The following is an 18,177-nucleotide window of genomic DNA, read 5'->3' on the forward strand; positions in this document are numbered from 1 at the left end:
GAGGGTAATCCAGGGCTGTTTATTCATTCTTGGTTTAGGGACTCATTGGCTGAATTAAATGGTGTTGAACCAGCTCAGGTTGTCAGTTTTATTTTCTAAGCTTATTTTCTAAGGAAAGTAATTAGTAAATGTTTAGTAACAAATCTCTCTCTATTCAGTTCAGTTCACTCAGTCGTGTCCGACTCTTTGCGACCCCATGAATCACAGCATGCCAGGCTTCCCTGTCCATCACCAACTCCCGGAGTTTACTCAAACTCATGCCCATCGAGTCGGTGATGCCATCCAGCCATCTCATTCTCTGTCTTCCCCTTCTCCTGCCCCCAGACCCTCCCAACATCAGGGTCTTTTCCAATGAGTCAACTCTTCGCATGAGGTGGCCAAAGTATTGCGGTTTCAGCTTCAGCATCAGTCCTCCCAATGAACACCCAGGACTGGTCTCCTTTAGGATGGACTGGTTGGATCTCCTTGCAGTCCAAGGGATTCTCAAGAGTCTTCTCCAACACCACAGTTCAAAAGCATCAATTCTTCGGCACTCAGCTTTCTTCATAGTCCAACTCTCACATCCATACATGACCACTGGAAAAACCATAGCCTCGACTAGAAGGACCTTTGTTGGCAAAGTAATGTCTCTGCTTTTCACTATGCTATCTAGCTTGGTCATAACTTTCCTTCCAAGGAGTAAGCATCTTTTAATTTCATGGCTGCAGTCACCATCTGCAGTGATTTTGGAGGCCCCCAAAATAAAGTCTGACACTATTTCCACTGTTTCCCCATCTATTTCCCATGAAGTGATGGGAACCAGATGCCATGATCTTCGTTTTCTGAATGTTGAGCTTTAAGCCAACTTTTTCACTCTCCTCTTTCACTTTCATCAAGAGGCTTTTTAGTTCCTCTTCACTTTCTGCCATAAAGGTGGTATCATCTGCATATCTGAAATTATTGATATTTCTCCTGGCAATCTTGATTCCAGCTTGTGCTCCTTCCAGCCCAGCGATTCTCATGATGTATTTTGCATATATATAAGTTAAATAAGCAGGGTGACATTATACAGCCTTGATGTACTCCATTTCCTATTTGGAACCAGTCTGTTGTTCCATGTCCAGTTCTAACTGTTGCTTCCTGACCTGCATATAGGTTTCTAAAGAGGCAGGTCAGGTGGTCTGGTATTCCCATTTCTTTCAGAATTTTCCACAGTTTATTGTGATCCACACAGTCAATAATACAAAACTGAAGCTTGTGTTACTTTTTGTCTCACTCTTCATCATAAGGGGACTTCCCTGGAGGCTCAGACTGTAAAGAATCCTCCTGCAATTCAGCAGACCCGGATTTGACCCATAGGTGGGGAAGATCCTCTAGAGAAGGGAATACTGTCTTCAGTATTCTTGCCTGGAGAATTCTATGGACAGAGGAACCTGGTGGGCTACAGTCCATGGGGTTGCAGAGTTGGGCACCACTGAGCGACTAACAAAAGAGTCTGAAATGCAGTACTCGGATGCAATCTCAAAAACAACAGAATGATCTCTGTTCGTTTCCAAGGCAAACCATTCAATATGATGGTAATCCAAGTCTATGCCCCAACCAGTAAAGCTGAAGAAGCTGAAGTTGAGCGGTTCTATGAAGACCTACAAGACCTTCTAGAACTAACACCCCCAAAAGATGTCCTTTTCTTTATAGGGGACTGGAATGCAAAAGTAGGAAGTCAAGAAACACCTGGAGTAACAGGCAAATTTGGCCTTGGAGTACAGAATGAAGCAGGGCAAAGGCTAATAGTTTTGCCAACAGAATGCACTATGGCTCAGATCATGAACTCCTTATTGCCAAATTCAGACTTAAATTGAAGAAAGTAGGGAAAACCACTAGACCATTCAAGTATGACCTAAATCAAATCCCTAATGATTATATGCAATATTGCTCTTTACAGCATCAGACCTTGCTTCTATCACCAGTCACATCCACAGCTGGGTATTGTTTTTGCTTTGGCTCCATCCCTTCATTCTTTTTGGAGTTATTTCTCCACTGATCTCCAGTAGCATATTGGGCACCTACTGACCTGGGGAGTCCCTTATACCAAGGGAACATTTCATGCAAAGATGGGCTCAATAAAGGATAGAAATGGTATGAACCTAACAGAAGCAGAAGATATTAAGAGGTGGCAAGAATACACAGAACTGTACAAAAAAGATCTTCACGACCCAGATAATCATGATGATGTGATCACTCACCTAGTGCCAGACATCCTGGAATATGAAGTCAAATGGGCCTTAGGAAGCACCACTACGAGAAAGCTAGTGGGAGCAATGGAATTCCAGCTGAGCTATTTCAAATCCTGAAAGATGATGCTGTGAAAGTGCTGCACTCAATATGCCAGCAAACTTTGAAAACTCAGCAGTGGCCACAGGACTGGAAAGGGTCAGTTTTCATTCCAATGCTAAAGAAAGGCAATGTCAAGGAGTGTTCAAACTACAGTACAATTGCACCCATCTCATACATTAGCAAAGTAATGCTCAAAATTCTCCAAGCCAGGCTTCAACTGTACGTGAACTGTGAACTTCCAGATGTTCAACCTGGATTTAGAAAAGGCAGAGGAACCAGAGATCAAATTGCCAACATCCACTGGATCATCGAAAAAGCAAGGGAGTCCCAGAAAAACATCCATTTCTCCTTTACTGACTACGCCAAAGCCTTTGACTGTGTGGATCACAATAAACTGTGGAAAATTCTGAAAGAGATGGGAATACCAGACCACCTGACCTGCCTCTTGAGAAATCTGTATGCAGGTCAGGAAGCAACAGTTAGAACTGTACATGGAACAACAGACTGGTTCCAAATAGGAAAAGGAGGACATCCAGCCTGTATATTGTCACCTTGCTTATTTAACTTATATATATGCAGAGTACATCATGAGAAAAGCTGGGCTGGAAGGAGCACAAGCTGGAATCAAGATTGCCGGGAGAAACATCAATAATCTCAGATATGTAGATGACACCACCATTATGCCAGAAAGTGAAGAGGAACTAAAAAGCCTCTTGATGAAAGTGAAAGAGGAGAGTGAAAAAGTTGGCTTAAAGCTCAACATTCAGAAAACGAAGATCATGGCATCCAGTCTCATCACTTCATGGGAAATAGATGGGGAAACAGTGGAAACAGTGTCAGACTTTATTTTTGGGGGCTCCAAAATCACTGTAGATGGTGACTGCAGCCATGAAATTAAAAGACGCTTACTCCTTGGGAGAAAAGTTATGACCAAGCTAGATAGCATAGTGAAAAGCAGAGACATTACTTTGCCGACCAAGGTCCATCTAGCCAAGGCTATGGTTTTTCCAGTAGTCATGTATGGATGTGAGTTAGACTTCAAAGGAAGCTGAGCACCAAAGAATTGATGCTTTTGAACTGTGGTGTTGGAGAAGACTCTTGAGAGTCCCTTGGACTGCAGAGATCCAACCAGTCCATCCTAAAGGAAATCAGTCCTGAATATTCATTGGAAGGACTGATGTTGAAGCTGAAACTCCAATACTTAGGCCACCTGATGCCAAGAGCTGACTCACTGGAAAGATCCTGATGCTGGGAAAGATTGAAGGCAGGAGAAGGGGACGACAGAGAATGAGGTGGTTGGATGGCATCACTGACTCAGTGGACATTAGTTTGAGTAAACTCCGGGAGTTGCTGATGGACAGAGAAGCCTGGTGTGCTGCAGTCCATGGGGTCGCAAGGAGTCGTACCCGACTGAACGACTGAACTGAATGAGTGACTAACACTTTAACTTTTTTGTCATACCAGGTGTAAATAATCTCTCAGGAATGGAATGGCCCAAGCCTTGTGATGCTATTTTCCTGGTGAATTTATCAGTTCTTTTCTGTTTTTCTGTAACAGCTGATATTTACTGAACAAGGACGTTTTCTGACTCAGCAGGGATTTGCTTTTATACAGCTTCTGATGCAAAGAGAACAATTCGTTTCTATCTTGTTGGGACTTTCTTTACCAACAGAGAGGTAAGTCTACCCATAAGTTTCAAAACCAAGCAATTAAATGCTGTAAGCCCCCCGGCCCCCACAAAAGGAAATCTTCATATAATAATCGCTTTTTTTTTTTTTTTTTTTTTACTGCACCATGCGGCTTTTGAGATCTTAGTTCCCCAACCTGGATTGAACCCTGAGACCAGGGCAGTGTTAGTGCCATGCCCTAACCACTGAACCACCAGGGAAATGACTTTTTTGGGGGGGGATTATAGCCATCCTAGTGGGTAGCATCTCATTGTGGTCTGGATTTGCATCTTGTTAATTTATGTTCAACATCTTTCGTGTGCTTGTTGGCCATCTGTGCATCTTCTTTGAAGAAATCTATATGCAGATCCTTTGCCCATTACTAAGTGGGCATTTTATAAAACTGCCTTTTCCCCCAGCTCCTTGAAACCACCGTTTCTTTTAATAGGTATGATTTTCCCAGACCAGTAACTTCTCAATGTTAGGTATCCACATGCCACCTCCTTGGTTCATGCAGAATGGCTAAGATGCCACTGCCTGTCTGAAGAGTCTACTAATTTCAGTCTATGTCCTTAAAAACTTTCAACCACAACTATGATTGAATGATCAGCATCACTTGCCATGAATGGAAATTTGCACATTTTCAATGGACAGCAATGCCCACCCAAAGTGCAGAGTTTGGAGTCCTGGAGTGAGGCAGTGTTAAAGCTACTTACTTTCTCACTGGGGTGACCAAGAGGGATCAACAGACTCAAAAGGGGACACTGGTCTCTCAGGTGGATAGAGCAGATACAGCCCCACCCCTGCCAACGCACAGTGAACATGAAGCACTAGTGAGGGGAATAAACAGGTACTGTGATCTGACACACAGTTATCAGATCTGGCAACTGGGTTGCCATAGCACAATCTGGTTTATCCATTGGCAGGATGCAAGGCTTTAGCTGAATGTTCCCCAACCTCAGTGATATATTGCCATCCAATTTTTTAGCTGCAAATGTGTGCCATACATTTTCCTTCAGATCAGCTTTAAAAAAAAAAAAACAAAACTTAAATTGATTTATTTTTAAAGAGGACTTACTACCTTTCCAGGAGTGGGAAACTGGTATCTCTCATCAGTAGAGGATAAAGGGGGAGAGGGGAAAGTAAAATAAGTACCAGGAGAGCAAAATAATGTTAAATTCTAGCAACAACTCTTGCCTGAGCCCAACTGTATCTTTGTAACTAGAAAAGAATAAACAACATGCAGTCCATACTTCCTCCTTGATTAGGCAGAACTAATGAGGATGGAAAATTGCTGGTTGATGATGTGCTGACAAACAACTGAAAATGAGTGGCTCCCTAGTTGTCCTTGACCCTCCCGGGCTTTGGAAAAACAGAATTAACCATCTCATCATGGGATGGTTTTCACCATCAGGAGCCCGCTCCTCCCAGAACTGTGAGCACTCGACAGTTAGTGACTGTGCATGCCCAGCCCCTGGCCCAGCCCCTGGCCGGGTGTGTGGCACTGAGCTGAGAAAACCAATTAACCCTTAGAAACTCAAAAACTTTTTATCAGAGAACACACACTCAAACATGAGGGTAGGCTTTTCTACCCTGGTCCACAGAACACAGATTATTAGTTACATAGATACCACACACACACACACACAAATGGCTGCCAACTTTCCGCAGGGCCTCTGAGTTCTATCTTTGGTGTAAAAACTCTTGCTTGAATACACTTAGCAATTTGAGTTCCTGCCCCTATTATCAGGCCCCTTGCTCAGATACAAAAGGCAAGAAGAAGTTGGACGTTTTCAGCCATTTGAAAACCAGTACACTCCCCACTGTGGTGTGGTCAGCCGGTAAGTTCCCATTTTCAACAAACCAACCAGTGCAACTCAAGGTGCAAGGTTTTAAATATCCCAGGGGCCCAGAGCATAGACTCCTGAACATTTTTTAGCACCAAAAGTAAATAAATTTATATTAAAAAAAGAAAAATATAAAAGAATATTAAATGTGCCAGAGTCTAGTATCTTCGTAAGATTGTTTGTGCTTCAGCAAACAGGTGACTGGATCATGTAGCAAGTGGGACACAAAAGCTCAGAGCCGAGGAGGTGCTATCAAAAGAGCTGGTCATGTGGTTCCCTGAAGTGAGACTCAGTTGTAGAACAGGCCTGGCCACGGCGAGCAGTGAATGCGAGGGCTCCAACTCCAAGGAATCACCTGGCAACAAAGAGCGCTCCTCTATGAAATGAGGCCATTCATTTCCCTTGATTCCAGAAGATTCAAGGCAAGGGCAGCACTTTAAAGTATTGGTGTTCCCCAACTTGGAGCCTATAGTAAAGTGCCCGTGAGTGGCCAGGTTGGACAAATGATGGAGGAACATTCCAGAAGTCATTTCTGTGCATCACTATTTTTGCGCAGAGCACATCTTCTGCATAGATCGTGTGAACCATGTGGAGACAATGATATCCACTGCAGCTTTCATAACTGAATCCAGCTATTTACAGCTTTAACTTTCATGATAAATTTGGTCTCATCATTTAACCAACCATTTGAAATGGGAGACTATGGGAAGAGGTAGCATGTGGATGTGCAGGGATCCTTTTGAGTGAGAGGTTTGGGAAGCTAGGAGTAGAAAGTTCTTTCTGTGAGATGTTAGATGTTACAGATTCTTCTTGGCTTTTTGTGGGTTAGTTAAGAAAGTACTAGGACAGACCTGAGATGAAGGGAAGGAAAAGGCTAGACTTTTTTTTTGTTTCAATAAAGAACAAAGTGCTGACATTTTGGAAACAATTAAGCCAAGGGTATACTGAAGGAAAACTTTGAAAATTAAAGCCATGAGTAATATTAGTAACAACAGTAACTGCAGTTGAATACAAATAGAGGGTTACTGAATCATCTCTTTGTTTTAATGTAAAAGAGTGTATTTGTTATATCTGATGCATATTTGTAGCTCACACCTGGTGAGTACTCACTATCTGACAGGTACTTGGTTCTAAGTGCTTTGCATCTATTTATGTTCACAGTAGTCTTTTGAGGTAGTAACTAGGATTGTGCCCATCTTCCAGATGAGGATACTGAATCCCTGAGAGGTTCCATGACTCTCTGTAGATCACCTGGCAGATGGCAGAACTCGGACTGAACTCAGTGAACAGGGTCCAGTCTACCTGACTTCCAAAGCTCCAGTTTTCATTGTTTTAATGAAACATGTGCAAATTTTCTAATCAATCTTTATTACCAGAGAGATTAATTACTCATGGCAGGGAGGGGCTTACACTGGGATGGTTTCAACTTTGGGCCTCAGAGGAACATTCTCAGATGTCTGGGAGCCTGCTGCTACCCAGGGGTCATGGGGAGGATTGCTACCTGCTACGTTGGAGTGTGAACTCACTGCTGTCAGCTGAGACCTGAGCAGCAGCACAAGGCTTTCTGACAATGTTGACACTGATATGGTTTCTCCTGGGTGTGAATTCTCTGGTGCTGACTGAGATGGGCCCTAAGGCGAAAGGCTCTCCCACACACATCACAAGCATAAGGCTTCTCCCCTGTGTGAGTTGTCTCATGCTGTATCAGATTTGTTTTCTGGGCAAAGGCTTTCCCACATTTAGCGCACACATAAAGCTTCTCCCTGGTATGAACTCTCTGAAGCTTAGAAAGGCACGAGCCCTGCCGGAAGGCTTTCCCGGATTCCTGACAAATGTAAGGCTTTTCTCCGGTGTGAACTCTCTGGTGGTAAACGAGCTGAGCACCCAGGCTGAAGGTTCTCCCACAGTCACCACACGTATAGGGCTTCTCATCTGTGTAAACTCCCTGGTGCTCAGAAAGGCACAAGCTCTCCTGGATAATTTCCCCACATTCATTCTGCTTAAAGGGCTTCTTTCCGGCCTGAGTTCCCTGATGCTGAATAGGGTGGTTACTGTGGGCCAAGACTTTGTCACACTTGTTAGGTTTCAAGGGCTTCTTCGTAGTGTGGATTAACTGATGTTCTAAGAGATGTGCACTTTGGCTGAAGATCCTTCCACATTCGTTACATTTAAAAGGGTGTTCAATCCCATGGAGGGATTGTTTGATGAGGGAGGTACTGTAGATAAAGGCCTTCCCACAGTCCCCACATCTGTATGATCTCAATCTAGAGTGGATCCTCTGGTGCCGGATGAGCTGTGAACTTTGCCCAAAGGCTTTCCCACACTGGTTACACTCAAAGGGCTTCACCCTGGTGTGAATCAACTCGTGCTGAGTCAGGGATTTTCTGCAGCTGAAGGTTTTCTCGCATTTGTTACACTTAAAGCACTTCCCACAGATCCCTGCATGCTCTTTGTGCTCAGGTTTCTCACAAAAGCTCTCCCGGCTCTCACTGAGTCCTTTTTCTCTAGCGTGAATGCTCTGGTGGCAAGTTAGGGTTGAGCAGCAAACAAATCGCTCACCACACTCCTGACATCCATAGAGGGTTTCCACAGCATGGATTTTCTGGTGCTGAACAAGGTGTTCATTGCAGCTGAAGGTCTCGCATTTGGCACAGCTGTAGAGCTTTTCTGTAGCGTGCATGGACAGGTGTCAAATCAGGTGAGAGGGCCAGCTGAAACTCTTGACACATTTGTGACATTTGTGGGGCCTGTAACCCGTGTGACCCCTCTGGTGTTCACTAAGGTGACTGTTCCGATAAAAGGCTTTCCCACATTCGTTGCATTTGTAAGGCTTCTCTCCACTGTGAACCCTCTGGTGGATCTTTAGGGCCAGGCTATGGCTAAAGGTTTTCCCACACTCATCACACATATAAGTCTTCTCTGCAGTGTGAACAGACTGCTGTTGGACAAGAAAGGAGCTCTGCCTGCAGGCCTTGCCACACTTCTGATCCTCAGTGGTCATTTTGGCAGCATGAATTCTCTGATGTTGAAGGAGGTATCTGTTGGAGTTGAAGGTTGCCTTGCATTTGGCACATTCGTAGCATTTCTGAGTATGGGTCTTCTGATGCACAGAGAGATGAAAAGTTTGGCTAAAACTCTGGCCACAGTCGTTACAATTGTAGGTTTTACCTGGGGGTGCTTTATGACACTCAAAAGGCTGTGAGTTGTGATCTGCTGGACAGTCACCACCTTGACTCTCCCATGGTTCTTCTTCAGTGTGAACTTTCTGATGACACAGAACGTGTGTATTCTGACTAAAAGTTTCCCCGCACTTGTTACACACATAGGATGTGTAGCCTGTGTGAGGATGTGTTCCTGTGAAAAGGCAGGAACTCTGGCTGAGATCTTTCTCATACTCTTGAAGCACAGTGGGATGCTCCCTGTTGTGAAGAATCCAGTGACTCTGGCTGAAGCTCTTCCCACACTCACTGCACTTACATGGTTTCTCCCCTCCCTGGATGGTATCCTGCTGGCTGTGGTCTGAGTAGCACCCGAAGTCATTCCCACATTCCTGAGACTCAGCTGGTGCCAGGCTCTTTTCAGGGAGATCAGGTGTCATGGAACCCACTCCTGGGGAAAGGTGGGACTCGGGACTGAGGTCTATCTTGAGTTCATGGCTCTTGAGTTGGTAGCTTTTGCATTTTTCCAGACTGGTAATATCAGACCTCAGAAGACTTTCTGAATCTCCTAAAAAACTATCTAACCAGCTTTGGCCTATGGAGGCTTCTCCCAAATGGGAGTTCCAGAGATCATCCTTGGAAAAAGTCTCAGTAATCTCCTGGAAGAGTCCTTCTTCCAAGAAGTCCTGAGGCAGAGGAGAAGTCTAAGCTATGCCTGAAAGAGAGGGCAAGTGCAAATGTCTCATTTCTTGGGAGTTAGAGACAGGAGCTGCAGGCTAAGAGCAAACAAAAAGGAGAACAGGTGACACATCCTGAGTCAGTCCTGACTCGGAAGGGAATGAAGGAGACAGGGCCAGCACGGTGACCCAGGGGGTACTGACATCACAGGAAAAAGAGCCCATTTCAAGAGGTGTTAGGAGGGGGAGCTGGGGGACTTGCTTAGTGACCCAGTAGCTAAGACTCATGCTCCCAAGGCAGGGGACCCCAGTCCAATCCCCGACCAAGGAACTAGATTCTATGTACTACAATGGAGACCTTGACACAACTAAGACCCAGCACAGTCAAATAGATATTTAGAAAAAGGGGAGGTGGGGGTGGTGCTGGGCAGGCATGGAGGTTCCAGAGGGGTACTTGCCATCATCAGCCCCATCAGCTAAGGCATACTTCCTAGAGAAGTGTACTCAGTGGAAAAGAAGTATAAATGATGACAACGCAATACCACTGTCACCACAGGAGGACTTATCTGGATGTGGCTATACAAGCTTGGAGTCAGCCTGGATGCTAAGGTGGCAGAAAAGGAAACCCATGGTGCCTGTGTCCAAGTGAAACACCTGTGTGCTCAACAGGAGGCTACAGAAGGTCCACGCTCACGAGAGGTGAACCAAAAACAGAGTTGCCTGCTGACAGCTAGGGTGCAGGCTGAGACTGAGCCATGCGGCCCCCACACCATGGCCTCTGGTTCAGGGGCCCTTCTCCTCATGTGAACAGTCTAACAATGAGAAAAGCTGCTGGCACCCCAGGGAGGGCCCCTGACTCTCCCTTCAGGGATGTCTCAACCAGCACACCCAGGAATCCTGACTGCCTGACCAATCCCCCAGAGAAACTGTGGCCTGGGAGAGGGCAGAGTGAATGCTCTTAGCAGTGTTTAGGCCCAGGCTTGAGTCACTAACAGACAGGCCATCTGCTGGGCCAGGAAGGAAGGATGGGCCTGCCTGAAGGCAGGTGAAATAGGTAGACCGGGAGATCCACAGTGCTCAGGGGGCACAAGACAGAAAGGAGGAGAGACTGACTCAGAGAATGGAATGCTGAGCCCTGCTGAGTCTGGAAGGATGCAGAGGGGACAGAGGAAGGGCCCCAGAATAGCCATGTGCTGAACACAGAGATACACGGAGATACGGTATGCAGGGTGAGGCTCCCTAACCTGAAGCCAGTGCGTGGCAGAGTGAAGCCGAGAGACAGGGGGTGGAGATGTTCCAGGAGACCTCCTGGGCAGGAGGGAGGTCTTAAAGACAGAGGGCCCACAAAGGACCACACCCCATGAGCTCCCTCCACACTCCCCTGGGCGGGCCCTGGCTGCCCACTCACCAGCGTCTGTTGATTCTGGGCTTTCTTTCACCAGGGCCTCCAGCTTTTCCCCACCATCTAGATGGGAGGTCAAGTTGGGTCTGGGGGGGTCTGTAGGGAGAGAAAGGCATTGTCACCAACCAGATGACATCAACATGGGGGGCCATCGGGCTGCTGAACAGGAACTTCCTGGCTGTCCTGATGATTATTCAGCACCTGATCCAGCTCTGCAGGGTTCCTGGCCCAGTGGAGGAGAGGGACCCAGTCACAATCCAGGGTGATCAGAGATGTGACCACCAGGGCTGGGGACACAAAGGATCTGTAACAGCTCTTGAGAGATAAAAGAGAGTTGCCAGGGAGAGTCATGTACCTCCTCAGTCATCCATGATTCACTCATTCTCCCATGGACTGGACATACCTGAGGCCTCCATAAGATAGGCCCCATGATGAGAGTGTGTTGGGGGTCCCAAAGACCAGTCCTGCTTCCTACCCTCTGCAAGCTTCCTCAAGGGCAGGAACAGAGCTGTGATCCCAGGGGATGCATGCTACAGCAGGGAGACAGCCATCGCTGACTTCAAAGATGAGAAGCCATGAGCACAAGTAGGTTTCATTTGGCTTTTAGCTGAAAGAGGACAAGGAAAGAGATTCTCCCCAACAGCCCCCAGAAAGAACCAACTATGCCCATGCCCAGATTTAACCCAGTCAGACCCATCTCCAGAACAGTCAGAGTCAGAGTATGTTGTTTTCAGCCACACTTGTGGCATCTGTAAAAGCAGCTACAGGAAAGGAATACACCGCTAATAAATAAACACAGATGAGTGTCTGGAGGACTAGAGGAGAGCACTCTAAGTGCTGGCCTGGCACAAGACCTAGTTCCTAACACGCTGACTCCTGCTCCCTCTTCTATTCATTGAGCCCCCAAAGCCAGTACTGTCTGTTCCAGACACAGGGGCTTCACCAGGGAGCAGCACGGGTTCCTGCCCGCATCCGGCAGAGGGAGACAGACCATAAAATGAGCAGTGAGCAAGCCAGGCAAGGGAGAGGTAGGGAGTGGTCAAGGGGTCGCAGTTTGTCTTAAAGCAGCAAAGCCCCTCAAGTGTCAGCTGGAGGAATTCGTCTACTTTAAGGAAAAGGAAAGTGCTGATGGAGCTAGAGGGCAAGCACAGGTTTCTCTTCCCAGGCAGTACTGACATTTGGGGTTGGATAATCCCTGAAATTCTGGAGTGTGTGGCAGCACCCTGGGCTCCACCCACTGGATTCTAGGAGTACACCCTCCACTCCTCCCAAGTGGCGACAATCAAAAAGGTCACCAGGCACTACTGATGTCGCAGAATCAAGCAACTAAGCACAGTGATCTGAGGCGCTCAGGAGCCAGGAGATCACCCCATAGGTGACAGAGAGCCATGGGTGATCCCTGAGCAGGGCGATGACTCCCAGGGCAGGGGTGGCACTCACTCAGCAGGAAGAGGTTCTGGTAGTTGTCCAGAGCCGTGTCCCAGAACAGGTCTCCCTGCCCCTGCCCCAGCTGTTCCCAGTTCTCCAAGGTGAAGTCCATGGCTATGTCATTGAGGGTGGCAATTTCCTGGAATGCAACGGGACTGGGGTCAGGGAGGGGCCAATGGCTCACCTCAGCACCCTCATCCGCCACATGCCAGGCCTCTGGAAAAAATCATCTTGTGAGAAGCTTCAGATGTGAGACCCCATATTTTCTAGGCAAGGAAAAGGAGGCTAGAAAAGGAGATGTGCTATCCCCTCAAGGTCACAGAGGCAGGTCTGCCTCAGCCTAACATCCACCTACCTTGACTTTTGCTTTTTTCAGTGTTCAAGATTTTAAGTTTAAAAAGATTTTTTTATTTAAAAAATTCAAGCATAGTTCATTTACAATGTATTATTTTCTGCTGTACAGAAAAGTGATTCAGTTGTATATACATTCTTTTTCATATTCTTTTCCATTACAGTTTATCACAAGATATTGAATAGTTCCCCGAGTTATACAGTAGGACCTTGTTTACCCATTCTACAGTTTGCCTCTGCTCATCCCAAACTCCCAGTCCATCCCTCCCCAACCCCCTCCCCTCTCTGCAACCACAAGTTGGTTCTCTATGTCTGTGAGTCTGTTTCTGTTTCATTTCCATTTTCATTCATTCATTCAACAAACACCTCAAGGCTTTCTGTATGCCAGACCAGTAATGTTCCTAGGGACCCAGAGATGAGTCCCAATTAGTACCTGTCCCTGTGGAGTGCAGAGTCTGATGGGACTGACAGATATGGGCAGAGACACCCCAAGCTGGTGGATCTGTGTTACAGTGGAGGAGGCAGGGGTGACCTGGGAGACCAGAGCAGGGAGGAGCTAATGCTGCCCAGGAAAGGTGGGGAGAATAAACTGAGTCTTGAAGGCTGTGCAAGCTTTACCAGCTGGAGATAGTGGCTGCAGTATACTCTAGCAGAGGGAGGAGCCTGATCAAAGGCAGGAAGCTGGAAAGTATGAAGTAACATTTTCACACACGGCCAAGAAGGGAGTAGTACAGCTTGTGTGAGGGAAACGGAAGAAGAGGAGAGAGGAGGGCAGGACTCAAGCCATGTAGGGATGGGCTGAGAAAGCTAGATTCTATCCAGGGGGCAGTAAGGATTTCTGGAAGGGTACTGGGCAGGACAGTGACAGTGTGAGAGCTTTCCTTTGAGACTAATTGGGGGTGGGTGAGGCGGGCATAAGACAGTGAGCTGGAACAAGGCAGGCCAGATGTGCAGCCTCTGGGGATGATAGGTTGGGATGAGAGGGACACTTGACTCACCTCAGTCGTAGCTGATGGAGACCCAACAACCAGTTCCTCATTTAAGTTCCTCCTCCTCCTCCACAATCCTGGCTGGCAGGGCAGCAGAAAGGACTAGGAAACTGGGAGAAAGTGTGCCTTCCTCCTAGGGCTGACTCTGTGGCCATGCTGGAGGAGCTCCCAAAACGTCCAGAAGCAGGAGTGAGGACGTGTGTCTCCCTGCAGGAATCACAGCAATTCTATTTACTAAAAGCACCCAGCCCCAGTGCTTCAGAGCCTATACAGCCCTCCTTAGCACTTGTCAGGGTTAAGTACAGTCCGTAAATACCCACGTGGGAGAATGTGGACATTCAGATCTCTCACCTTGCTGGAACCTTCTGTCTTGCTCACCACTGTGGGCACAGTGCCTGGCACACAGTAGGGACTTATATCATCTCTAAGACTAGAGTTCAGGCACGCCTCCAAGACTGTTGTTATTTCTACAACAGCATGATTTCTTCAACTTTTGTTTTTAACCATGACCCACAGTAACAAAGATAATATATACTATGACTTCTCATTTGCATACATAACTGTACAAAAGCTTCGTGAAACAATACTTCATCTTACAAAGTAGGGTGGACTAGGGTGTTTACCATTCTATTTACTTCACTTAAAAAAAAAATATGGTCACTGCCCACTGGGTTACTCTCAACTCATAATAGACAAAACACGGTACACTGGCGTGGCCTCTCTGTGCTTCCTAAGTGGCATATGTCTATGGGTGTTGAAAGCATTCCACACCATGAAGCAACACCATGGGTCCATAATTCTTAAGCTTCTGGGCCAAGTATGCTTTAAATTCAGCAATTTTCAGATTATAAAAAGGTAATCCACCATATATGGTGTAGTTCATTAAAATCCCAGTACCAGGGGGAGGGGAAAGGAATAAGGGGAGTATTTCATAACTGAACACTTCAATATTCCCAGAGTGGAGGTAAAAATGTCCACTCTAGCCAGGATAATTAAAAGTAATAAATCACAGCATTTCTAGTCAGGTTCAGGCATCAAATTCATGGAAAAGATATTTGGTTTTCAGAGCTTTCTAGATTTTGTGACTGCAGATAATGGAATGTGATAGGCCTAAGAAGTGAAGTGAAGTGCAAGTCGCTCAGTCATGTCCAACTCTTTTCGACCCCATGGACTGTCACCTGCCCAGCTCCTCTGTCCATGGGGATTCTCCAGGCAAGAATACCGGAGTGGGTTGCCATGCCCTTCTCCAGAGGATCTTTCCGACCCAGGGATCAAACCTGGGTCTCCTGCATCTCACGCAGATTCTTTACCGCTGAGCCACCACAGAAACCTCAGGACTATAATAAGAGCTAATGTTTTACACAACAAGGATTTTCCTCACAAAGAGGTTAGCACAAAGAGGTTAAGACTTGACTTGTGAGTATAAGTCAATCCACAGATTTAAAAAAAATTTTTAAGTATAATTAATTTACAATGTTGTGTTAGTTTCTGGTATACAGCAGTGATTCAGTTATATGTATATATGTATACTCTTTTTCATATTTTTCCATTATTATAGGATACTGAGTATAGTTCCCTATGCTATACAGTAGGATCTTCTTATCCATCTTATATATAGTAGTTTGCATCTGCTAATCCCAAATTCCCAATCCATCCCTCCCTCAGCCCCCCTCCCAACGGGCAATCACAGGTCTGTTCTATGTCTGATCCACAGATGTTTTATCTGGCCTGAGTTGGCATAGAATGTTTGGTTTGTTTTTCTTTAAAAATTTTTATTTTTGGTTGCACTGGGTCTTCATCGCTGTGCAGGCTTTTTTCTAGTTATGGCAAGCAGGGTCTACTCTGTGCTGTGGTGTGCGGGCTTCTCATTGCGCTGGCTTCCCTTCTTATGGAGAATGGGCTCTAGGGCATGCAGGCCTCAGCAGTTTTGGCTCATAGACTCTAGAGGGTAGGCTCAGTAGTAGTTGTGGCACACAGACTCAGCCACTTCATGGCATGTGAGCTCTTCCCAGACCAGGGATCAAACCCGGGTCGCCTACATTAGCGGCAGATTCTTTACCAGTGAGACACAAGGAAAGCCCTGGCACAGAATGCTTTGACAGAAAATTCTTCTATGTAATCCCAAACTCAAAAGCTGGGAGATTTCACCTAAAAATTCAATTTCCAGTTTCTGAAAAATCCTAGGATTTGGCCATATGGGGTCTGCATTCCCACAGAGATAGTTTGTTGGAAGCCATTTAGAGCTCTCCACCCCCTAGATGGGATGATCCCTCTGAGAGGCCGGACAGTCCTCACCCAGACTTTTCTCTTCATTTCCTTATCTGCCTGGCCCTCAGACATCTGAATTTGATAACTCTATGGACAGTTTTCAAATCCCATTCTGTCCAAATCTCATAAAGTCTTAGACCTGGGAGGGAAGAAACTGAAGCCCTGAGGTGAAGCTCAAGGTCACCCACTGTCATAGTAACTTAAGGCAAATCATTACCAGACTGGAAAGTCTTAGGCCCTGGAGCCAGATAGTCCTGCCTCTTCCTGGTGTGGGACCACAGCCACATCATTCACCCTTTTTGTGTTTCACTTTCTACATGTACAAAATGAAGCAGAAAAAAACCAACCCACAATCTCTTATCTACAATTCTAAAAACAAAAGGCTTAGAACCAGAACTTCATTCATAAATTGGTAGTCAAACTGAACCCAAATAGCCACAAGCTATGCATAGTCTTTATTCTCCTTCAGTGTGACTAACGCCTTTTCCAGCAGAAATATTCAATTTCCAAGAATTGCCCCAGATATCACTGGGGGTGTGGCCTAATTATGAAATACTGTTGTTTGGCTTGCGACTCGATGGACTGTAGCCCACCAGGCTTCTCTGTCCATGGGGTTTCCCAGGAAAGAACACTGGAGCGGGTTGTCATTTCTTCCTCCTTCCCCACCCAGGGATTAAACTCGCATCTCCTGCATCAGCAGGCGGGTTCTTCACCACTGATCCACCTGCGTGCCCCCGTGCTCAGTCGAGTCTGACTCTGCAACCCTAGGGACTGTAGCCTGCCAGGCTCTTCTGGCCATGAAATTCCCCAAGCAAGAATACCGCAGTGGGTTGCCATGCCCTCCTCCAGGGGATCTTCCCTGCCCAGGGATAGAACTCGCGTCTCCTACGTCTCCTGAATTGGCAGGCGGATTTTTTTTTTACCGCTGAACCACTCACTGGGAAGCCTTGAGCCGCCTGGGAAGCCCCAGTTATGAAATACACACACTATTAACTTTCTAAAATCCAGAAAATTCTGATGACGGGGTAGCTGCTGCGGAGATTACAAGAGAAAATGTGACAACAGCACCTGGCACACAGACAGCGCTCAAATGAATGGTAAATATCTTGAATTCCTAACGAACTCCCATTCATTCATTCCCCCAAGATCCTGCCCAGCTCTGCCAACGACTTCAGGCAACTCACCTCCTTCTGTCTCAGTTTCATCATCCGAATAAAATGAAATAGAATCGTTCTTCTCAGGGGGGCCGGTTAGCGTTGGAAAGCACTTTAGCAAGATGTGGTGGTGATTTAGTCGCGTCCGACTCTTGGCGACCCCAAGGACTGAAGCCTGCTAGGCTTCTCTGTCCATGTGATTTCCCAGGTGGGTTGCCATTACCTTCTCCAGGCGATTTTCCCCACCCAGGGATCGAACCTGGGTCTCCTGCATTGTAAGCGTATTCTTTACCAACTGTGCTACCAGGGAAGCACGTTAGCAGGATCCTGATCCTTTATTCCGAACCAGCGTTCGAGGCTCCACCTAGATAACCACAGCCCAAGGCAACGCGCCCAGAGCCGAAATAGCCCCAGAAGCATTCCGTCACCCCTCGGGAAGGACCTTGCCCACAAGGCTCCAGAGTCCTCAGTGAGCCCAGCCCCGGTATATCCTCACCTCGAGACTGCAGTCCACCGGATTAACAGACACGGCGCCAGCCAGGCGAGAGGCGGAGACGCGACTGCTCTCACAAGCGCCTACTCGTATACACTTCCGGTGCCGGGCGAATATCTTCACGACTACTTCACCCAGGAGCCTCTGAGCCAGAGCCCAGGATTGTTTCCCAGAGGGCTGTGCGGAGGCCTTCCCTTGTCTTCGCATCTCCACCAGCTTCCTTGTCTTTAGCGGGCCCGCTGAGCACGCTGGGAAATAGACTAGAAAAACAAACGGCCCCAGATGGCATTTGGGTATTGTAGACACGTTTTTGATGGGCAACCAAATCACTCTTCTGCCTTTTCGAGAAGCCTGAGAGGGTTTTCCATTTCTGAAGGAGACAGAGTGTCGCCATGGAAACATATGAGGAGGAAACAATTCCTGAGAAGAC

The 18,177-nt window shown here is 46.7% G+C and overlaps 1 protein-coding gene across 1 annotated transcript; it reads right to left on the reverse strand.

The window, feature by feature from the left end:
- Window positions 1-5,023: 5,023 nt before the first annotated feature.
- Window positions 5,024-17,954, reverse strand: LOC120873086 (zinc finger protein 215-like). Its single transcript, XM_040253825.1, has 5 exons — window positions 17,751-17,954; window positions 13,842-13,934; window positions 12,505-12,631; window positions 11,071-11,160; window positions 5,024-9,700 (listed from the first exon to the last, which is right to left on the reverse strand). The coding sequence occupies exons 1-5, from the start codon at window positions 17,952-17,954 to the stop codon at window positions 9,690-9,692; spliced, it is 525 nt and encodes a 174-aa protein (XP_040109759.1). The 3' UTR covers window positions 5,024-9,689.
- Between the last annotated feature and the right edge of the window lie 223 nt (window positions 17,955-18,177).

This window comes from Oryx dammah, unplaced genomic scaffold, assembly GCF_014754425.2.
Source record: "Oryx dammah isolate SB20612 unplaced genomic scaffold, SCBI_Odam_1.1 HiC_scaffold_13, whole genome shotgun sequence".
Classification (NCBI taxonomy): domain Eukaryota; kingdom Metazoa; phylum Chordata; class Mammalia; order Artiodactyla; family Bovidae; genus Oryx; species Oryx dammah.